This window comes from Phacochoerus africanus, chromosome 11 (genome assembly GCF_016906955.1).
Source record: "Phacochoerus africanus isolate WHEZ1 chromosome 11, ROS_Pafr_v1, whole genome shotgun sequence".
NCBI classification, from domain to species: domain Eukaryota; kingdom Metazoa; phylum Chordata; class Mammalia; order Artiodactyla; family Suidae; genus Phacochoerus; species Phacochoerus africanus.
The window spans coordinates 135,829,480-135,852,991 of NC_062554.1; the positions used below are offsets into that span (position 1 = coordinate 135,829,480).

A 23,512-nucleotide genomic window follows, 5' to 3' on the forward strand; every position below is an offset into this window, starting at 1 on the left:
CGCCCCATCCTGGCCAAGCCCCGCTGCACCCACTGCCCAGAACCCAGGGCTCGGCCAGGGCTGGACCTTTGTAGGCATTTTATCTGCAGACAAGATGGGACTGGGGCTGGTGGCCAGGACCCAAGGGGACGGGACGCAGGCAGCAGCGTTTCTCACACAGCAGATTGCACAGAAACCCTCACTGTGCTTGGGGAAATGCAGATCCCCAGGCTTGGGCTGAAGCAACCCAGGGCCTCGAAGGTGATGTGACTTCATCCAAGTACTGCTCAGAGCACCGCTGTGCACACCTCGCTTCTGGGTGCTGACATCACTCTCGCTCTATTTCCCTGGACTTCAAATTCCCTTAGGATGCCCGCCTCCAGCATCCTTGTCCCTCCAGGGTGGCATCCACCACCTGCTCGCCTGCTGTGACCCCCAGCCCCGATCTCCCTGACACTCACCCAGGAGAAGCCGATGCAGCCAATGGCCCCACACAGCATGTCGGCGAGCATGGCCGGGTACGAGCTGGCCGTGGGGAAGTAGGCGAAGAAGTAGGGGCTGTGCCAGTGGGTCACCTGCGGAAGATGGGCGGTCACTCAGGGCCAGGGAGGCCAGTCTGGGGTGAGAGAGCCAGCACCAGGGCTCACCACAGCCGACTGAGTCTCCAGGAACAACCTTAAGCTCCGACCAGGCGCACCTGTCGTGAGGGGCCCGCCCCTGAGGTCCCATCGCTTCCCGTTACAAGGCTGTTCTGCCTGCTCCCCTCTGAGTGCTCAGGGTGGTGGTGGTGGGGGGACTGGTCCTGAGTCCTCCCAGCCCTGGGCAGAAGCGGGACCTCGCCGCCCACTCTCACAGACAACGGATGAGACATTTCTTCCACACGCCTGATTTCCCCACTGCTAAACACGAAAGCAGTGGGAGTGTATTTTGAGCAACTAAGTTACTTGAAACCAGCCAGTCCCCAGCGGCTGATTTTCTCCAGCAGTCATGTGCTGACTCTCTCATGTACCAGGGCTCAGGGCAGGGGACTGAACTGGGGGCCTGGGGGACGTGCGCTCACTACCTTTGCAGCCCACTCCATCGGGGTTGCAATCCTGGCTCCATCACTTACTAGCTGTGTGACCTTAGGCTGATCACCCAACTTCTCTGGGCCTCCGTTGCCTCAGCTATAAAACAGAAATAAAAAAGCATCTTGGAGTTCCCATTGTGGCTCAGCGGGTTAAGAACACGACATAGTATCCATGAGGACGTGGGTTTGATCCCTGGCCTCCATCAGTGGGTTAAGGATCTGGCGTTGCTGCGGCTGTGGCACAAGCCCCGGAAGCTGTAGCTCCGATTGGACCCCTGGCCCAGGAACTTCCATATGCCACAAGGGTGCTCATAAAAAGGAAAGAAGTTTCTCTGCCAGGAAGTGGTGGTGAGGATGGGGCAAAATCCTCGGTGTGCGTCGCCCGAGGCCCCGTGAGCGTCCTGTGCTCCCACCCCGGGTACAGTCTTACCCCCGGCATGATTATCTTCTCAACGTCCTGAAGGATGTCCTCAAACGTGTCTGGCTCCTGGGGGGCGGTGGCGGGGATCAGGGGGCGCAGGTAGCCGGGCTGCACGTCGGGATACACCTGGCGACCCTCGATGCCCTCCAGGTAGTCAGCCATGTAATCCACCATCTCCTTCCCCCGCCGGCGGAAGTCGCTTGCATTCATGGTGCCCGGGCTTCGTCAGCGGCAAAAGCTGCACAGAGGGAAGAGCAATCCGCTGGCAAACGCGACAACAGCTAACCTGGTGGCGGGCGGGGTGGGGGGTGTGACTCCCAGCACGCAGACCCCTGGGGCTGCCTGGCGGACACCCAAACACCCCGGAGCCCACCCCGAGCCCACGTCGGGAGCACTGTGCTCCCGATGCAGGAATCTGGAGGCTCCAGCAAAGGGCCTCTTCTCCTGCTGGCCAGCGACTCAGCTGAGGACACAGCCCCGTCTCGTGTTCCCTGTCGGCCTCCGTGAAGTGGGCCAGAGCACACACTCGCACCCCAGCTTTCACGACACACCTCGACCCAAGGTCCTGCCTCGCTATTTTCTAGCCGTCGGACAGAGAACCTCTGACTGCTTCTCTGAGAAAAGCAGGTGACAAGGCTGATCTCTGGGCGAGATCTGAAGGTGGACAAGTAGCTTGTGCACAGCCCCAGCCCGGAGCCTGGGGCCGCAAAAGCCCCGCTGGGGTCGTCCTCTTCCTTTGTCTTGACGCCATCACTAGAGGGACCTGCACCTCCACCACAACCTGCTTTTCGAAAATAGTGCTTTCTTTCCTCATCCCTTAACGACGCCCAGGTGGTTGTGGTCCCCGGTGGTAGTCACAGCCCAGAGAGTCACCAAGAACACAGGACTAGCAAACACAGGACCTCTCCCAGGGGAACTGCAAGGGGATGCTCCTGTGGGTTTTCGTTAAGAGAGCAATATGTCCTCTTTTTTATGTGTTTCTTTTTTGCATTTTTATTGATTCTATTTTATGGCTGCACCCACAGCATGGACGTTCCCGGGCCACCTACTGAATCTGAGCCATAGCTGGGGCCTACACCTGCAGCAACACCAGATCCTTCAACCCACTGCTCTGGGCCAGGGTTTGAACCTGTACCAGTGATCCAAGACATTACAGTCAGATTCTTAACCCACTGCACCATAGCATGAACGCCTATGTGTTTCTTTTTAAAGACATGTTATTTCATATACATTGACTCATTCACTTTGAACTCCTGGTTGACAGGTCTGGAGCTCATGCCCATGTGTTTTCTCCCTAAGGCATGTCACAGCCTTCCTGCCCGAAGGTCCCCTAGGACGCGCTTCAGCAGTGCATTTGGGGGCTACTGCAAACAGTCAAATAACCAAGAACGGCACAGAACTCTGACCAATGTGGCACTACCCAGACCACTTGTAGAAATAACTAGGAGAGCGTTGCTTTGCTCGATGCACATTGGGCAACTCAAAACTGTCATCATGTTTGTGCCCACGCATGATCCTGGGAGCCCTGTGAGTAGTGGTCTGGGATCACAAATGGATTGTAGCAAATGGTGGCACTTGCGCGAAACTTGGACGACACAAGGAAAAATACTCACCTAGAACCGCACCACTCAAAATTCCGGCACATGCCCTTCCAGATGGGTTTTTACATTTGTGAGAGACAATTGTGTGCTGAGCAAAGGGTGCATTTCTGAATTCCCCCCATAGTTCAAACCTTCATAATTCAAGATTAGTTTCCCTAACACTAATAATAGGCTGGGGATAAGCGCCAGGGGATGATTCTATTTCCACTGGAACTGGCACAGGTGATGATCTTGGAACCACGTTCCCAGCATTTTTTCCTAGTGTTTCCCATCGTCTGCACTGTTTTTTTCTTTTATTTTCTTTTTCATTTTTATTTGTGTGTGTGTGTGCGTGACAATCTTACCATGAAACGCTGCAGGCCGGTTTTGTTCAAGACTATTGTAATAGGGAGGGAAACCATCTCCCAGAGCAAGAGGGGCCCATGGGGAGCCAGAACCCATGGGTGGGGTTAGGGAGCCAATGGGACATTATTAAGAGCACCTTGATGGGGTGGAGGAAGACGAGCTGGGTGGGATACCGAGGGTAGAGGCATCCCTGATAAACTGAATGAGCACGATTCTGTGGCCAAAACTCGGCCTCTGTTCACTGATGCCAAATAGAGATGAGGAGTTTTGGGTGACGTGGAAAGGAGTGGCTTTGACTGCTTCCCACACAAAGGAGGCCACAGTGATGGGATGGAGAGGGAGTTACACAGGTAGTTGTAGAAGTCCCAAGAGGGAAACCTAGGGATATTTGGGGAAACACCTAAATAATCAATAATACTATTATTAATATTAATAATTAATAATAATAATCACTCAAGAAACCCATCAGAATATCTTGGAAGGAAGCAGACTTGCTTAAGTATAGTGCTTTCTTTTCTTTTTTTTTTTAAATTACTATTAAATTTTTTGTGTCTTTTGTCTTTTTAGGGCCGCACCCACAGCATATAGAGGTTCCCAGGCTAGAGGTCTAATCAGAGCTGTAGCCACCGGCCTACGACAAAGCCACAGCAACGCCAGATCCGAGCTGCGTCTGAGACCTACACCACAGCTCATGGCAACACCGGACCCTTAACCCACTGAGCGAGGCCAGGGATCGAACCTGAAACCTCATGGTTCCTACTCAGATTCCTTTCCGCTGTGCCACGATGGGAACTCCCATATATCTTTTCTTTTTTTTAAAGTCGTGCCCTGTCCTCTTCCCTCCTGTCTCACTTCTAAATTAATTTTTCATTTGGAATGACTAGGATGTTGCACAGAGAGTGAAACTGGCTTTTTCCCAAAAACACGAAGGTATTTCAAGTTGACTTCAGACTCAACCAAAAATGTATCAAACGGCAGCTCTCTCTGCCCGCTTACTTTCGCCACGAAGCAATTACGAGCACACTTCCCGCATTGATAAATACTTTGCCATTGGGCGATTTCTCCCCATCGCCTGGTGACTCTCAGTGTGACTGTGCTGTCTTCACGGCAAGCACCACTAGCGGTGAACATTTGGGTCCTTTCCAGTTTTCATCTACATGACTCGAAAGAGGTAGTACAGCCTAACAGCCAATGCCTCGTGTTCAAAAGCTGGAAATTTCCGCACAACCTGGCAGAGATACCACTGTGCTGAAAACCTCATTCCGGAGTTCCCGTCGTGGCGCAGTGGTTAACGAATCCGACTAGGAACCATGAGGTTGCGGGTTCGGTCCCTGCCCTTGCTCAGTGGGTTAACGATCCGGCGTTGCCATGAGCTGTGGTGTAGGTTGCAAACATGGCTCGGATCCCGCGTTGCTGTGACTCTGGTGTAGGCCGGTGGCTGCAGCTCCAATTTGACCCCTAGCCTGGGAACCTCCATATGCCGCGGGAGCGGCCCAAAGAAATAGCAAAAAGACACAAAAAAAACCAAAACAAACAAACAAACAAAAAAACCTCATTCCGCCAACCGAAAACAAACACCACAGTAAAGCTCCATCCCAAATAATTTTTTGTGATAATTAGAGAAGGACATAGCTACAGCTTGGGAACAAAGGCGCAATATAAATAAGCATATTCAAAATAGGTTAGATTGTTTATAAAGCACTGAAATATAAGACCTCATGCTTATATTTTCACACTTTGTCTTGGTTAAAATTCTCTATATACAGAATGTTCATATGCATATAAACCTCCATGGAAGTTCCCAGGCTAGGGGTCAAATCGGAGCTGCAGCTGAAGCCTACACCACAGCCCTGGCGACACCGGAACTGCATCCCTGACCTGTGCCATAGCTTGTGGCTCCGTCGGACCCTTAACCACCTCGGGGAGGCCAGGGATCCAACCCGCATCCTCACAGACACTATGTAGGGTTCTTAACCCGCTGACCCACAACGGGGAGGTCCTTATAATTTCTTTAGAACAAATTATTACAGACATAGATTTTTTAGCGTGTTAAAATCATATGGCCGAACTTCTCCGCAGAACATATCTTAACCAAATTACTCTCCCTCAGGGACTGTGTAAGAACCCAGTTTTGCCACACAATCACCAACACTGGGTTTGAGATACACTGTAAGCTTTGCCAGTCAGGTGGGGATTAAGAATTTCATGTTACTCTGATTAATGAAGTTACACAGTCATCGCACACGTCCTTGTCATTTGAGTTTCTTCTTTGACAAATTGCTCGTTCGTTGACGCTTTTCCACTAGGATGTCAGATGTTTGCTTATTTAATTCCAGGAGCTCTACTGTAATAAGCGCACGTGCCCCATGTCTGTGACACATACTGCACACATTCCCCACATTTTATTTGACCTAATTTTGCTTTTAATTTAGTCTGGTCTATAAGAATCTTAACTTTGACGCAGTCAAACCTCAGAATCTGCTGCTTTATGGTTTGTTCCTTGTGCGTGACTATGAAAAATGCCTTCAAGAGTAAATATTCATGCGACCTCTCTTTGCCCCTTGAGGGCAGGCCATGCAGGGCACAGGCAGGAGGCTCAGCATAGGAGCTTTACAAAACTCAGAAAGATGCCTGGTTCCGGGAGTGCCAGGCACGCCCTTTGCACGGGAACGCAGGAGAGGGTGAAACGGCAAAATGAACAGACAGACGCGCCAACCTCGCCAAACAATACTCTGAAATCGTAAGATACGACCTGATGGTTATTTTCGAATCCTTCTGTCATTTATTGGACAATTCTCTCCCACGAAGACCCTTCCAGAAGGCTTTTAGTGCAAAGCCACAGGGAATCTCGTGTTCATTTTGTAGCCGCTTGCTATTTCGTGCCCCACGCTGGGCAAATATTGACATGACGATGGAGCAGACGACAAAGGCCGTGACGGATGTCTTTCCAGGCCCTGCGACAGCTGCTGTTGAAATAATCTGATGGCAGCGCGGCCAGCAGGTGCCTCCCCGACGGTACTTCACGAGCAGTGCCTGCGCCCCTCCTGGCTGACCTGGGGTCCCTCCTTCTTGTCACCCACCATCCTGCTGACATCCTCGCTCCCTGTGGGCCTCCCCAAGCCGAGTCCTCACCTCTTTATTTTGCTTGCTGGGGATGAGTCAGACCCTGGACCACAGTGAGCACCGGGGTGTTTGCCGAGTGAGGAGAATGAATGAAGGAGGGAACGAGGGACCAGCGAACGCAGAATCTCTGTGTCCTCCGAACCCTGCTTCTGACACCGGCTCTGCTGGATCCTCTACCTTTCACACAGCTCTGGGCCACCAGCCCATCACACACCTGCCACAAAAAAGCCCCCAAAGACCACCGCAGCTCAGGAACAACGGGCGGCTTCCCCACGGAATCCTCACCTCTTCCCCCACCCCCGCCTCTTGGGGCCGGTTGGTGCCACGGCTCTAGGCCCGAAGGCTTGAACTGAGGGCTTTCCCACGGCTTGGCCCCGCAGGTTCATCTTGGAAATGGGCCTCCCTCTGCTCTGGCCCCAGCAGTCCCCTCCGTCCTAGCTGGAACGACCCCCCTCGCTGGACCCCTGGCGTCCCACAGCTGGCTTTGAACCTGACCCAGGCTCTCGCCCAGGCTACCCTGGCAGTGGGGTTGGGGCAGACCGAGCACCCACAGATCTTGGTGACAGTGCGGGATCAGACACGCCCGCCCTCCGCTGGCCACTCCTCTGGGCGGGCGGGGGACCAGGACCCGGCGCCTTTGTGCCTGTGCCTGGTGCTGCCGATGGCACGACGAGCCGTGTCTACCGCAAACCCTGGGACACGGGACGCTTCATTCACCTTTCCTGGCCTCCCTTTTCCATCTGGATAAAAAGAAGTGCTTCCTCTCTTTCTACATGATTCCAGGACAAAGAAGCCACAATTTATGTTTCAAAACCACTTCTTCCTCTGAGACTCTGGGGCCGTGTCTCTGTTTTTCACCTCGAGCAGCATCAACCTCGGCCCAAAACGAATGAGGCTGATTCCCCCAACAGACCCCGGCTTCTGAGGAGCATGGGCTCTGTGGACACAAAGCGCAGAAACACACCCGGCAGGAGAATCGCTTCCAACCAAGACAGTCAGGAAGCGTCTAGCAAGGAGCGCTTCCCAACAATAAGGATTGCGGTCTGTTAACGCGCCTCAAGAGAAACCCTTTAAGGTCCTTTGTGCCACGGAAGACGGTGGGTAAGAAGGAGGGGAGGCCCTCAGCTTGTTCAAGCCAGCGTTTCATCCGTGACCCTGAGGCACATGAACACAGACCTTGGGGATGCTATGGGTTCATTTTCACACCATCCCAGCACAGCCAATATTGCAATAAAATGAGTCACACAAAGCGTTTGGTTTTCCAGTGCCTCTAAAAGTTTTTACCCCACGCTGTAGTCTATGAAGTGTGCATTACAGCTAAAAAACAACATTCATACCATAATTTAAAAGATAGTCTTGCTAAAAAAAAAAAAAAAAAAGGCCAACCATCCTCTGAGCCTTCCATGAGTCTGCAGTCTGGTGCTCTTTTTGCAGCAGTCACTTTAAAGGTCACTGATCACACATCAAATACAGGAACAGATACAATAACAATGAAGTGTGAAATAGTGTGAGAATTACCTAAACGTGACACGGACAGGAAGTGAGCACACACGCTTGGAGAAATGGAGCCACAGACTTGCTCGGTGTGGGCCTGCCCTAGAGCTTCGGTTGGTGAAGATCGGAATAGTTGCAAAATGCAGTGAAACGAGGTGTGCCTGCCATCAAAACGAGCCCACAGAAGCCTAGTGGCACGTGGCAAGGGTCAAAGCCACCTCTTCTCACCGTGGCCCATCCTTTAACCTTTCTAAGTTTCCGTCTCTGTCTCTGTGACAACAAGCAAGTGCGAAAACACCTGCATCTCTGTTCTGCTGGGAGGATGGAGGGGGACCAGGGCTACGTGCCGGGTGCAGAGCTGGGGTGGAGCTGAATGCTGTTATTACCAATAAGGGACATGGTGTTGGCGGGAGACCAGGGATTTATGAGAAGCCTCTTCACTTTCTTTTTTTTTTTTTGGCCAAGCCTGCAGCATGTGGGAGTTCCTGGGCCAGGGATCGAACCCTTGCCACAGCAGTGAGTGGAGCCACTACAGAAACATCAGCTCCTTAACCTGCTGAGCCACAAGGGAACTCCTGTGAAGTCTGTACACTTTGTTTCATTTTTCTATAAACTTATACATCAGTTAACTGAGCAAAAGTACCTTGTTTTTATGGCTTCGGGGAAGCATCAGTTCCTCCCTCTCCTTGTATGAAAAGTTTCCGTCACATTTTCTCCAGGGCTCTTAAGCCAATCTGTTTATGAAACGGACATTCTACTTTCTTGCTGCTCCTTTTCCATTCATGAGACTTTGATCCTGCTAGTGGATTTGCCAGATTCCTTAGTGAGATAATGGCCACGGGGCTGGAGCGGGAGTTTAGCCCTCCCACCCTCAGATCAACTTTCACTACCCTGGCTCTTCCTGGAGACTTTGGCTCCAACACCCACACACCTCCACAAAAAGTCTTCAGAAGTCAATGGTCGACAGACGAGTGGATTAAGAAGATGTGGTACATGTATACAATGGAATACTACTCAGCCATAAAAAATGAAATGATGCCATTTGCAGCAACATAGATGCAACTAGAGAAGTTCATACTAAGTGAAGTAAGTCAGAGGGAGAAAGACAAATACCATATGATATCACTTGTATGTGGAATCTAAAATACAGCACAAATGAACCTATCTACAGAACAGAGACAGACTCACAGACATACTGAACAGACTTGTGGTTGTCGGGGGAAGGGGGGAGGGAGAGGGATGGACTGAGAGTTTGGGGTTAGCAGATGCAAATGATTACATTCAGAATGGATAAGCAATGAGGTCCTACTGCATAGCCATGGAACTATATCATCTCTTGGGCTAGACCATGATGGAGGATAATATAAGAAAAGGAATGTATACATACATGTGATTGGGTCACTTTGCTGTACAGCAGAAGTTGGTACAATATGGTAAGTCAACTACATTTTAATAAAAATTTTTTTACATGTGTGAAAAGTTTTTTAAAAAAGAAGTCGATCTTGCATGAGGATGCTATGTCAGTAACGCCTTCAGTACATGAATTTTGAAAACTATGAAGGGAGAAACTTCATAGACTCATTTGCTGGGGTGGAAAAGAAGCTGCTCTCACAGCAACATCAGCAGAAGGTGTTCCAGGAGGTGGTACCCATATGGGAGCAGAGGGTGGCTGCATCCAGAGTCCGGGCTTTGCAGCTTATCTTCATTACTTGTTAGCTGGTGACCCCCAGGAGCCAGAGAAGCTAGTTCACCTCTGCACCTCCATATCCCACACCCTCCCCGAGACGGGAGGGACAGGGGAGCAGACTCCGCCGCTGGAGCCAAGACCCAGGTCATTCGTGCCAAGGTGCAACTTGGCTGGGCTGGCCCAGATGGAGCCGGCACCATGAAGGAGACATCGGGGTCACAAGGTGGGGGGGGGGGGTAAATACCTCTGCCCTTCAATGCCTACCCACGCCTCCCATTGGCATAACACGACCAGGAACCAGGCGTCCTGGGAGTCAGGGAAAGACAGCCTGTGGGGGTCCAGAGGGGAGAGGCAGGACCAGAAACTCCCACAGGCTCACTTCGTGCCTCATCACGTCAGCTGCGGCTACCCCGTTACGCAGATCTCAGCCTGCAGAGTGTCTGGGCTCTTCTCCCAGGTGCGAAGCGAGTGGTAGCAGAGCCGAGCAGGGTCCCCGCCAGGGACTCTGTCCTTTGTGCCGAGGTGCCCTACCTGTCACTCCAGTCGTTAAGGCAGGTACGCGGCAGGCCACACACACCCCAGCACTTTCTCCCTCTCACATGAGGCCCTTCCGCAAAGCTAAGTGTTCGCGTGGAAATAGGAACTCTCTTTGGTTTAAATTGATCACTGTGCACCGTGTCTATTAACTTGAGACAGGCCGAGACCTGGAACCCTCTGCTGCAGCGGCTGCGGTGCCTGTTCCTGAACAAACAGGGGAGAAACACCATACAAAGAAATTCTAAGGGACTAAAGATACCTAGAGACAAGGGGCAGTTGGGACAAATTATGGGCAAGAAGATACAAAAAACTGAAAACCCAGAGGCTACTGGGGAAGAGCAGAGAGCAAAAGCAAGGTTCTACAAATGCTGCCCCCCCCACACACACACCCCAAAGGGGTGGGCAGCACCTAAGCCACCCTCTGCTCTGACCCCTGCACGCACTTCTAGGCTGCCCCCATACAAGGAACCAGCTCACCCCGCCCCTGCCCCCAGTCCTCCCAGGGAGTCTATTGTTTGTTTTCACTCCCTGCTGCCGCAGGGGCTCCAGGAAAGCCTCGCCTGCCTTTTCCTGCCCGGCCTCTGATCAATTTCTCTTGATTCTAAAGCCCAAGAGCCCTGGGCGGTCACATTCTTACAAGCGCCTCGGCGTCCTCCGTTCATCTCCGCAACCTCGCCAGGGCTGGCATCTTCCTCCTGAACAAACAACAAGGCTGAGACACAGAGAGGCGGGACCCGGGGCTCTGACCCTGACCTGGCTCCTCCCCAACGCACTGGACGCAAACACGGGTGCCGGGCACCACCAACAGCTTTGGGGTTGACACGCCCTGAAAAAAAAAAGCCTGATTCACCCTCAAGTTTAGAAACTCGAAAAACCACCTTCTAAGAATGGCTTCCTAGAAGCCAGAAGGGCCAAGGCAACGGCCGCGGGCCTCCTGCTTCTGATCCTGTCGGGGACAGAGTGAATGGGAACACAGCAGTGGGCAACGTTTCGCTGGAGGTGGGCCCCTGGCCAAGCCAGGTGGCCTCTAAGCCTCCACCTTCCACCTGTCCATGGCCATACGACCAAGCATCACGGAGAGTTCTGAACAGGGTGCAAAGTCCCTCTCGGGGCAGTGGTCCCTGCTGCAGGAGAATCTCCGGGGAGTTTGTGTCGGGGGGAAGGAGGGCATCCCCCAAGGGCCTGAGCAACAGGCAGTGGCTTCGCCCTGTTCACGCAGGCAGCACCTGGGTCTGGATGAAAGCGGTTCCTCAATACACTTTACGACACCGGCTTCGTCAACACTGGGAGCCCACAGACCACGCTCCTCCTCCCAGAAGCCGTGGGGAGAGGACGGAACGGGACTTAAGGTCAGAGCAGACAGACTTGAGTCCTAGCTCTGCTGCAAGAGGCCGTGCTGCTGTCGGCCGACTCCGAGGCCCCTGGAGTCTCCGTTTAGCCCCTTGCCACAGGGCAGCGAGAGGCTGCGGGCAGAAGGCCCTCTGACCATAACTCGGTCTGTGTCCGGCACTTAGGGACCCTGGAAGAAACAGGTCGGACCATCACCAAGGCCGACAGAGCAGCAGGGCAGCAGGAGAGAAACGGAGCTCAGCCGCCACTCTGGCCCTAGGTCAAACCTCCGGGGAAAGCCTCGCTCCTCTGATGGGAGGGGAGGCAGCTTTGTATCTGTTTCCGATTCAGTCTCTGATTAATAAACACTGTCCCACCGCAGAAACTGGCACAACATCACAAAGCAACTGATGTGGAGAGGATGAGCCGTGAGATGCTGCCCTACAGCACAGGGAACTGTATCTAATCACTGGTGATGAGACATGGTGGAGGGCAATGGGAGAGAAAGAAGGCACATACATGCATAACCGGGTCCCTTTGCTGTTCCGCAGAAACGGACAGAATGCTGTAAATCGACTATAATTATTTTTTAATTAAAAAAATAAATCAACTGTATTTTAACTTTTTAAATTGTTAAGCAATTTAAAAAAAATAAACAATGCCCCAACTCAGTATTTTCCTGGCCAAAAATTCTCAATGAGAAGAAGCTGTAATAAGGAAATTTATAGCCTGATTTGCCATTGTCCTCCCATGGGAAGATGCTATTATTTCCATATGCCTGCAAACGTGTTGTGACTTAACAGAAAGCTGAAAAATTCACCACTTAAGCAATTTCAAAAGAAGAGAAATAGCGGCAACCTTGAACTCAGTGATATTAGTCCAATTTACTCCCGAGCTCCAACTCAAATAGCTGTCATCAGGGTAAGTGGACCATTCGGTGGCCTCTTTACACGTATTTTCCCCCAAGCCTAATTAATATATCACATACACTGCACCTTACCCATACCTGCGGGGTTCCTGGGGTCACCCCCACCCCTTGCCCGCTGGACTCCGGGCTGTGTGCGGCTGTGAACAGCACTGCATGCTACCCAGCTTGGGGCTCAGTGCTTTGTTCCCCTACTGAATGTTCCCTCCAAGAGACTAACTCCCCAATGCGATGAAGAGCTGTGAGTTTTACAGTTCTTTTGCGTGTTGCCAAATTTCTTTCCAGAAAAACCAGAGGGACACAAAAATGTCACCCACCATCAGCCTGGTGGGCGTAACCACCCCACCTCTTCTAGCTTTTATCATTCACCCACAAGTGCAATTTAAGCTTAAAACTTTATGATTTTATCATCCCCACTCCTGTTTGGTCTCTAAAACATTTGCACGAGAAGCACCCGTGCTTTGAACTCCCCCCTGTTTCTGTCTATTTTGGTGTAAGACTAGACATCCTGCCCCTTAATTTTTTCCCTCATTTTTTTCTCAATTCTTCCCCCTTTCTCTTATTCTCTTGAAGTCACATTAAGAGCTGATAAAGGCTCACAACCATCTGCCTTTTCTATAGACTTGAGACAATTAAATCATGTTCTAGTTCATTTCTTTTCACAATAGCCAGGAACGCCCTGTGGCTACACCACGTAGCGACTTCCCGGCAGGAGTAAACACAGGACACCTGCTGCTGGGCGTCCAGGCGTCTCCGGCTCACTTCTCAGGGATTCTCCACTTTTTTCACAAATCAGCTCGGCGGTAAATACTGACTCGTCGACTCACTGTGAACATTTCGCTGTTTCTCGGGGCGCGGCTTCAGGCCTGTCACCCGCATTGCTAAGAAGCCTGCATCTGAGGCCCTCTGAGCCAGACCCTGAGAACGCTTGGCACTTGACGGCCACATCCCATCATCCAAGAAACCAAATGACTCGGTGATGCCCGACTTGACCTGCTGCTAAGCTCGCCATCACTGACATGCTCGACACCCCTGCAAGTATTATTACTGCAAGTATCATCACCGCCTTTTACCAAGGCTCCGGGGGGCCAGTGCCCGGACCGAGGCCTCAGAACCAGGAATGGGAGCAGCGGTGCCGGCATTTCTGATTCTGAAGCCAGCCTCCTCCCTGACCCCTGTGGCCGGGCATCCATGCATACCTGGGCTGCCTGTCACCTGTGCCCTCATGGGCCCTGAGGAGTCGTAGCCCACAGACCCCAACGGAGGCTCCCACCTGGGCAGGGAAGGCAGCGCCTGCCACTCAGAGTGTGGTCGCCACACAGGAGAAGATGCTCTGGGTGGGAGCACTGGGCCCACCTGGGCGGGTCCTGATGCAAACGGAAACAGGCAGAGGCTGGACTACCCAGAAGAAGGGCTTCTCCCTCGGATCCCCCACACCTTGACTCATCCTGAATGGTGACTGTTCCCAGGTCTCCGGGGTGGCCCTACCTCTGTTCTCAATCTTCATGGCATCCCTACAAAGCAGCAAAATTATCCCAACTCTAGCGAGGAGACAGGTGCAGGGAGGCAGGTGGCTGGACTAAGCCACACAGCTGGTAAGCAGTTTTGCACGTAGGTCTGTGCACTCAGAGAACCAGACCAGTTCTCTTTGGCCTGGGGGTCCCCCCTCCCGCCCTTTGCTTACAGGGAACCCGGCTGCACCGAGAACCAGGACAATTTCAGCCTTTCTTCTGAGGCCCTGTGCCAATCCACAGGCCGTGGATGCTCTGAGCTTCCTCCTCCAGAAATGCTGATGGAACCTGGGGAAACCTCGGGACCACACTTCTAAGATATCAAGGGAGTCTAGGAGTCTCTCCCCAAGCTTGTCCCCAGACTCAGATGAAGAAAAACAGAGTAAAGCCTCCAGAATAATCAATATCTTGAAGAAGGGGAAACATACATAACCCCCCCAGCTATTTATTTGAATTGGTGGAGGTTCAAAGGGTTTGGGGATTTTTAAAATAATTTTAATCAAACTAGCCACCTGCCACGTGCCCAGGAGAGACAGAAGAGACTGCTGGGAAAGTCACAGTCTTCTTTCTTTTTCTGAAGCATCCAGATACTCCTCATCTTGCCTATGTCTTAATTGTTCCAGGACGACCACTGTCCTGGCCAGCTTCTATGCTGCAACTGTCCCCTTTCCTTCTGGTTCTGGAAGGGAAATATTGCTGATTGAAATGAGAAATCAATTGGAAAGACCCAGCTCTTGGAGCCTTTGAGAGAAATAGGATGAAGGGGGAAAACCCAGGCCACCTGCTAGAGTTTCCCTTGGAAACTGGAGGAAACAACATACCCTGGCAGGTGGACCCCTCGGCTGCATTTAGAATCCCTCCCACTTTCCCACCTGCAGGCTCCTTGCTTGTTAATAACAGAGCTCCCATTACTAACCACCTACTGTGTGCCGGGCCCTTTATAAACATCAGACCCGATTTTTACAAATATCGGCAGGACGCGGCCCGCTCTCCCTCACAGCTAGAGGACCGGAGAGGTCTATCCGGCTCCCAGCCTCCTCTTTCCCCACCCCATCTCCCAGCCTGGAAAATAATTTCCACTCACTTTAGTATGTTGCCGTTGTGGCTCAGAGATTTTAGGCTAAAAAAAAAAAATCGTAAGTTTCTGATTTTTTATGTGACTTGTTGCTTAGACATGACACCACACAAAAGCAGGGAACTTAGGCTGGCGCATATTTTCTCAAAAAGTTCCTACGGCCTGCCCCACCAGCGCACAGCTGCATGCAAGCCCTCCCAGCTGGCCAGAGGAAATCCACCCAGCTGGAGTCAACAGACAAACCTCCTGTCCCCAAAGCCCCCAAACTGGAGGGCGCCGCCACCAGAGCCGGGCTCGGTGACAGGCCCAGTCCCCCAGGCTACAAGGATAAAGAGCAGTACTCACAGGCAGCCCGGGGTGCTTGTCCTCTGTCTCTCTCTCTTCTCCTTGGTGACAGTTAAAAGGCACAGAGGATGTGATTGCCATTTATGTAGACAGAGTGTCCGCCTCCCCAAAGCCAATCAGAGCAGCCTGCTCTGCTCCTTCCCCGGCAGCATCTCCCACCTCCTCCGCCCTCCCGCTCCGCACCCTCCCCAGGCCGGGGGGGTCAGCAGAGGCAGAGTGGGGCCCAGAGACGGCTGAGCCTGCAGGGATTGGGGGGCAAGAGGCCAAGGAAGACGGGCCTTGTGCCCCACTGCGGGACCCAGACAGGAGCCAGCTCCCCTGTGTCTCTGGACGACCTTTGAGCAGCAGCAGGGTCCCTGCTCTTTCAAGAGGCCAAGAAGCGGGCCGGGCACGGCAAGCCAGGACCTGCTGTACCAGCACTGACCTGACCACGGGAGGCTCAGCGTGCCAAGCCCATTAGCCCAGATGGAGAGAGAAGCACAGGCAGGCAAGGATTTGAACCCAGGTCCCCGGATTAAAGACATGGTTTTTTTACGCCTTTAGACACCGCCCTCAAGACACGGGTTTCTTCAAACTCGGGCTGGGGCTTCGCCTCTCCCGCCCCTCGCTGGGCAGGCTGACCCCGGCCTCATGGGGCAGGGTCCCTTCCTATCCGGAGGCGGCCTCAGAGCACCAGAGCCAGAAAGGGGCCGAGGTGGAGGCCACGCCCGCCAGCAGGGACGCACAGGTTCCTCTGCACACACCACCCACGAGCGCACTAGTGCACACAACACAGTGCACACACCAGTGCTGCACGCATGGCACCACGTCCATGTGCACACACAGGGGTGCCCACACCATCCTAAACACACACGCGCAGCACACACCACCGCACACCACACTGCAGTGCACACTTGCAGGGCCTGTAGCACAGTCAGGCGCTGGGAAGGGCCCAGAGAGGGCCAGGCGCGGCCCCCGCCCCCTGCGGCTTTAAAGAAGCAGCATCTCTTCCAGGGAGCATCTGCGCTCCCGGCTGAGGCTGAGACGGAGGCCCGGGGCGGGGCCGCCGGGGCCGCGGGCTCCCTCCCTCCCTCCCTGCGCGCGCAGACCGCGGACCGCCGACCGCCGGGCGGGTTGGGGGATCCAGCGGGTCTGCGGCCAGGGCGGGCTGACTGAGTGCAGGAACCACCTCGCCAGGGAGCCGCCCAGGACCTCTCATCCCTCCACACGGGGGAAGAGGGGGTGAGCTGGCCGGGATGGGGAGCTCCGGGCCGGCGCGATGCCTCTCTCTGCACAGCCGGCCCAGCGCAGACCCTGGCTAAACCCCGAGTGATCCCGGGAGACCCTGCGCAGGAATACGGGGGTGATGAGAAGCCTCTGGGAGACGAGGCCGGAGCAAAGAAGGACCTCTCCCGTTTCACAGAGTGACCGAGATAGTAATTAGCACTGATAAAGGTTCTATTATAGGCAGCCTTCTGCAGAGTCACTCAGTCCCCCACACATGCCATACCCAAGTAGATAGTATCATCATCCCTCATTTACAGATGAGGAAACAGGCCCAGAGAGGTCAGGAGTTTGCCCAAGGTCACCATGTGGGAGAGCAGGCCATCCCTCACCAGCAGGCCAGCCGACCCGATGCCTGGCACTGCCAGGTGTTCTTGCTGGGTGGCACTGCAGGATGGGACACGTCGTGAAAGAACAAGTAGAGAGAAAGCCAGGCTGGCTGTTGTGCCCAGAGCTGCTAGGCTCGCCTGTGAAGAGGGCACAGCCCAGAGGCGAGCCTGCAGCAACGGGCTGCCTGCGTCGGGAGGGGACACCAAGCCCTTGAAGGGTTTGAGGCAGCGAACTGAGGACAGGCTTAGGGATCTGAAGGTTGCTCTGCTGTTGCTTGGAGAGTAAATTGCAGGGAGAGAACGGATAGACTTGAGATTGATTCGGGGGGGACCCAAGAGGATGTGGAGGAGTCTGAAGAGGCAGCCCGGGGCTGAGACTTCAGGCTGCAGACTCAGGCTTAACCTGCCTCCCCACCTGCTGTGTGGCCTGGGCGGCTGCTTTCCCACCCCCAGTGACAGTGACAAGTTCTGACTGACGATCAAGGACGCTAGGAATGGACCTCACAGAATCTTACACAATGTGTGCAAGACTTGTATGAAGAAACTTACAAATGCTCACAGGAAGATGTAAGGACGACCCAAATAAATGGATACACGTATGTACATTTGTCTTTTTAGGCCCTCACTGCGGGCATGTGGAAGTTCCCAGGCTAGGGATGGAAGGGGAGCGACAGCTGCCGACCCACTGAGCGAGACCAGGGATGACACTGCATCCTCAGCGATACCAGTCGGATTTGTTTCTGCTGAGCCACAATGGGAACCCCAATAAATGGAAATAAATGCCTGCCCATGGAGGAAAATATTCTGTATTGTAAATATTCCCATTTTCCTAAAACTGATGAACAGATTCCATACCACTTTACTCAAAAGTGGGAAAGGATTTCTTGAATGATTCACTTAATCAACTGACCATAAAAGACGGACACATTTGACTGAGTTACTGTTAAGAATATTTGTTCTTCAATCTGTGGAAACCGGAAAGAACCTACCAAGTGCAGGAAGGGACTTGAAATGCATGTTGGTCATTATGGGTTAGGATTTGTCATCTAAAAAGACCTTTTGATAAGAAAAAGACGACTCAGCAGAAATACTAGCATTTATCGGAAATAGAAACCAAATGTCTCATAAATATGTGAAAAGATGATCTTTCTTGTTAGTAATCAGAGGTAAGTATTTACTGCCAACACATGGCATTGCAATTGATTTTTATGTGTGTAATACTTTTTCTAGCCACCTAACTAGATTGTCCTAGAACTTTTAATAATTTGTCCGTTCATTTGGGTGGCTTATCTTCTATGAAAACAGACGTAGCATTTAAAACTCTGTACACGCTTCGCACTGTTCTAGGGCCTCTTGAACACAGCTGAATAGAAGCAGTGGTCGTAAACATCTCATCACCGACTTTTTTTGGGGGGTGCTGCACCTGCAGCATGTGGAAGTTCCCAGGCTAGGGGCTGAACTGGAGCTGGAGCTGCCGGCCTGCACCATGGCAAGGGATTGAACCCACATCCTCACAGAGACAACCTCAGGTCTGCTAGGCCCCCAGGAGAGCTCTATTGTCTAAGGTCTTTCGTTGAGTGATTGTCTCATTTATTTTTACCTTTTTAACTTTCTAATATAAGAATTTGAAACTATTTGCTTACTTCTGCGTACTACCTTCAATACAATGCTCAAAATTAAAATTAGCATATTTCATTCTCATTTATTTCTAAGCATTATTTAAGTTGTATTACACTTTTTCTTTTTTTGCTTTTTAGGGCCGCACCTGTGGCATATGGAGGTTCCCAGGCTAGGGCTCCAGTCGGAGCTATAGCTGTCAGCCTATGCCACAGCCACAGCAACATCAGATCCGAGCCTGTCTGTGACCTACACCACAGCTCAGGGCAACGCCGGATCCTTAACCCGCTGAGCGAGGCCAGGGATCAAACCCACAACCTCATGGTTCCCAAGTCAGATTCATTTCCGCTGCGCCACAACGGGAATTCCAATTTGCACTACATTTTGAATTTTATTCGTGAGTTATGTAGTAGCTTTCAAAAACTTTCCAGACACATATAGCAATTTTTACTTATCTTTTTCTTGAATTGTAATTTAGTTAATTGAATTGTGGTTGGAGAGCAGCTGGTACTGTAACAGTTCTCTGACCGACATTGAGTCTTGCATTATAGCTGCTACATCCTGAATTTGTCCAAACTTTTCACGTGAACTTGAAAAGAGTCTTTTCTAATTATTGGGTGAAGTGTTCCATATACATCCAATAAACCAAGACTGTTACTTGTTGAAATGTTTCCAGTCTTTACTAATGCTTCTGTTAGCCTGCACTCTCATCTAGCTCGCGCTCATTGCTAGAGATCTATAAATCAACTATAATAAAAATTAAATTAAAAAAATCTTCCATGACAGTAAACTTGCCAGTTTCTCCTGTCGTTGTGCCAAGATTTTGTTTATACATTTAGGCCTTTTCCATTAGGTCTGTTGTGTTTAAAACTATTACTTCTTAGTTTAATGACTAACTAAGACTGAACCTTTTATCGTTTTATAAAGTAGCTGCTTAATAGATAATTCACGAATGGCCTCATTACAGGGGTAGTGCAGCTCTGCTCCCCCCGGTCGTTGGTGAACAAGGGTGCAGGGGTCAGGGCTGGCGATCTCACAGGTGGCTCCCTGTCTTCACCCATTACTTGGGAATATTTAAAAGTCTGAACGTCACTTTGAATCGTAAGCAGCACCAACATTTTCCGGGCTTCAGAAAGTCCTGAATCCACTCTGGGGACATCTGGCGTGACAGTTCACTGAGGCACCTCCGTCCCACACCTTCATCTGGCTGGTGCCAAATTACAAGGATGAGCTCCTCCAGAACTGCCACCTCACCTGCCACCCAGCCCCCACCCAGAGCCACTCAAGATCCTCAGGGCAGACGCCCGCAGGGGCTCACCGCTCTGCCTCGAGGCCCCCCCGGCCACTTCTCGAGAAGGCCATGCCCGCTGAGCCACAGCGGGAACTCCCAGATGATACAGTTCTTGAGAAGAAAACTTTGCTTCTCCATCAGGCTGGAGTTAAAACAGTAACTTTTATTATTGTTTTAAGAACTTGACTAGTATCCGTGAGGACACAGGTTCAATCCCTGGCCTCGTTCAGTTGGTCAAGGATCTGGCATGACCATGAGCCGCGACGTAGGACATGGCTCTGATCCCGTGGTGTAGGTCAGCAGCTACAGCTCCGATTCGATCCCTAGCCTAGGAACCTCCACATGCCATGGGTATGGCCCTAAACAGAAAAAAAAAATTGTATTTTCTGATGGGACTGAAATGAGCCTGCTAAGCGGGCACGAAAGAGCCTCTCGCTCTCTCAAATGCCAAAGGGAGACTCTGGATTAGCCTCTGGGTAGTCTATACTGCATGTCATGAAGATGGAGCCTGGGCAGTTACAGAGGTTGCAGAGGTCAAGGAGTGGCTACTAGCCATCAATCCCCTCCCACGTGCTGGATATTTTCCAGACAGTATGAGATTCAGGGCTCCCAGGAACCTGACGCGGTGGGTACCACTAAACTCCCACTTTGGAGAGGAGGCCACAGAGGCTATGGGATGCCGTGCCCAGACCACGCTGGTGGCAAGCAGTCGGGACACGTGTCCTGTGTCTGACAGGTGAGCAGCTGTCCGGGTTGCTCCCCAGGACCTGCCTCGTCACACACGGCTGAGTGTGTGCGTGTGTGGGCACAGCGACCATCCCCAAGCTTGGCAAGCCCGCAGCCCAACAGACACCATCGGCCGGTCATGCTGCCCAGTGCCCAGGCGAGCCGAGCCTCACGCCAGCGCCTGGCACTGCCGCCGCCGGGGGTCAAGGTACAGGGTGCCATTTCCAACAAGCACAACCTGTTAGTATGAGGCCAGGACTTACCTGCTGGGGACTCCGGCCCTGTCGTTGTCCGCTCTGTGCCGAGATGCGCTGGCTCTGGGGGCTGGGAAGGCGGTGGGGACGCTGGGGAGTTCGTGCTGAAATCACTCACTCTTCCGGCCTTTCCGATCCACGCCTCCTGGCCTTTTGAGCCTCAGATGCTGGTTAAACATTAATTTCTTCTGGTGGAAAGGTCGAGATAATCTTGAGAAAGCCCCTCATCTCTGGGGAACCTGGGAAATGCTCCCCCACTTAGAGTGTGTTTACTCTCCAGCCTTTTAATATTTCACACTTTCAGATGTTTCCTTTAGAGCTTTCCTCCGCCTGAAATTTGCTGTGGGCATGAGATACACCCCTGATTCTCCCCCCAGAGAATAAGCTCATTCTTCCAACATTACTTTTGCAAAAAGGTCCTCCCCTCATATCTCCCTTTCTTGAGCTCGCTGTTGTGATTCTACGAAATTTTTCTTTCATTTCTGTGCCAGGGCTACAGTGCTGAAACTTTAGAACCTTCTAACGCATTTGATACTTGCAAAGGCAAGCATTCCCTTGACGGTTTTCTTTTAAACAGTCTGGAGTTTTCTCAAAAAACTAAAAGTAGAACTACCATATGGATCCAGCAGCCCCACTCCTGGGCAAATGTCTAGAGAAAACCATAATTCAAAAAGATATAGGCATGAGTTCCCATTGTGGCTCAGTGATTAACAAATCTGACTAGGAACCATGAGGTTGCGGGTTCGACCCCTGGCCTTGCTCAGTGGCTTAAGGATCCGGTGTTGCCGTGAGCTGTGGTGTGGGTCGCAGACGCAGCTCGGATCCTGCATGGCTGTGGCTGTGGCGTAGGCTGGCAGCTACAGCTCTGCTTAGACCCCTAGCCTGGGAACCTCCATATGCCACAGGAGTGGCCCAAGAAATGGCAAAAAGACAAAAAAAAAATACATGCACCCCAATGTTCATAGCAGCACTATTTACAATAGCCAAGACGTGGAAGCCACCTAAATACCCATTTTGTTTTGTTAGTGATCCCCAACCCCCCAGACAGAGGAGTGGATAAAGACGATGTGGTACATATATGCAATGGAATATTACTCAGCTATAAAAAAAGAATGAAACAATGCCATTTTCAGCAACATGGATGGACCTAGAGATTCTCATACTAAGTGAAGTGAGACTGTGAAAAAAACACCATGTGATACCACTGGTATGCGGAATCTTAAAAAAAGGATACAAACGAACTTAGTTGCAGATGGAAACAGACTCACAGACGTTGAAAACAAACTTATGGTTACCAAGGGGGACAGTATTCCCGTCTGTATAGTTCATGTTGCAAACTGAACATAAGAATTTATTGAACACTTTAACACTTGATGCTCACATGTTCCTTAGCTATTTGTAGCTTTTGCTTCTGTGAGTTTCAAGCTTCCATTTCCAGTGTTATTTCTAGCTGGGGAGGAGGGGGTGACAAGACCAGTGGGAAGGGGCCAGTGGGACCCGGGGCAGAGCTGGAGCTGGGCGGGGCTGCCTTGGCTCAGCTGGTGGGGGACAGAGCTATCGGCTCATCTACTCAAACTGATTCTAATTAAGCTAATGCATTGCGTGGGTGTCCTCGCATTGTCTCGCTTGAGCTGCATCTGGGGGGGGTGCTAGAACTTGGTGTCAGTGGCCCCGTTTTAGGAAGGAGGAGAGGGGGGTGGAGGCTGAAGAGGGTTCCTGCTGGGAGCCTGGGCGGGCAGGTGGGAGAAAAGGCGGCTCGTCTTCCAGGCAAGCCCTGTCTTTGCCCAGTAACCTGACCACAGACCCAGCGGTGGCATCCGTGTAAGGTACTGAAGGCCATCGTTGGGGTCCCGGGGTGACTCAGGGCAGATCTTAGCTGCCAAGAGAGCAGACTGGGGAGTTCCCATTGTGGCTCAGTGGTTAACAACCCAATTAGTGTCCCTGAAGATGCCAGTTCAATCCCTGGTCTTGCTCAGTGGGTTAAGGATCTGGTGGTGCTGCAAGCCGCAGCATAGGTCGCAGATGTGGCTCGGACCCAGTGTTGCTGTGGCTGTGGCTGTGGTGTAGGCCGGCAGCTGCAGCTCCGATTCCACCCTTAGCCTGGGAACCTCCTTGGGCTGGGGTGCGGCCCTGAAAACAGAGAGTGAGGATGGTGGGCACTGGGCGGGGGGCAGTCAGAAAATCAAGAGACTGGGATCCAGGCCTGGCCGTGCCAGGACCGCTGTGTACACCTGAGCAAGGCAATGGGGCGGGCATGCAGGTGGAGGAGGGGCCTGGGGGGCTGCACTGCCTCCGCCACATGGTCCCCCAGACCCCCCAGCAGCATTTCTTCGGGTTATGCTGGCCATATGCTCCCTGGGACAGCGTCAGGCATTTTAAATGTAATCCTCAGTCTTTCCCACCCCATTCCACCAAGACTCCCACCTTAGAAGCTGACAAATCCCTGGTGGCTTAGGAGGGAGGAAAACACAGCAGGTGCCGTGGCTCAGAAATTCCTGGAGCTCAGGGAAGCTGGGGAGTGTCTCGTCCCCCTGTGCTGGTCTGTGAGCCAAGACCGGCCATTGCCGAGTCAAAGATTTTTTTTTTCTTTT

At 52.1% G+C, this 23,512-nt stretch overlaps 1 protein-coding gene across 3 annotated transcripts in view; it reads right to left on the minus strand.

Moving 5' to 3' along the window:
* Window positions 1-21,049, minus strand: part of DDC (dopa decarboxylase) — a 70,880-nt gene extending 49,831 nt beyond the window's left edge. The window contains exons 1-3 of one of the 3 annotated variants that reach the window (XM_047753725.1): window positions 20,931-21,049; window positions 1,479-1,707; window positions 441-554 (exon numbers count right to left, since the gene is read on the minus strand). In XM_047753725.1, the coding sequence (XP_047609681.1) occupies window positions 441-554; window positions 1,479-1,679 (315 nt within the window). In that variant the 5' untranslated portion in view covers window positions 1,680-1,707; window positions 20,931-21,049. Of the gene's footprint in view, window positions 1-440; window positions 555-676; window positions 878-1,478; window positions 1,708-15,441; window positions 15,517-20,930 lie in introns of those variants that run through there. The other 2 variants (XM_047753724.1, XM_047753726.1) reach the window with 2 other exon arrangements.
* Window positions 21,050-23,512: the final 2,463 nt, after the last annotated feature.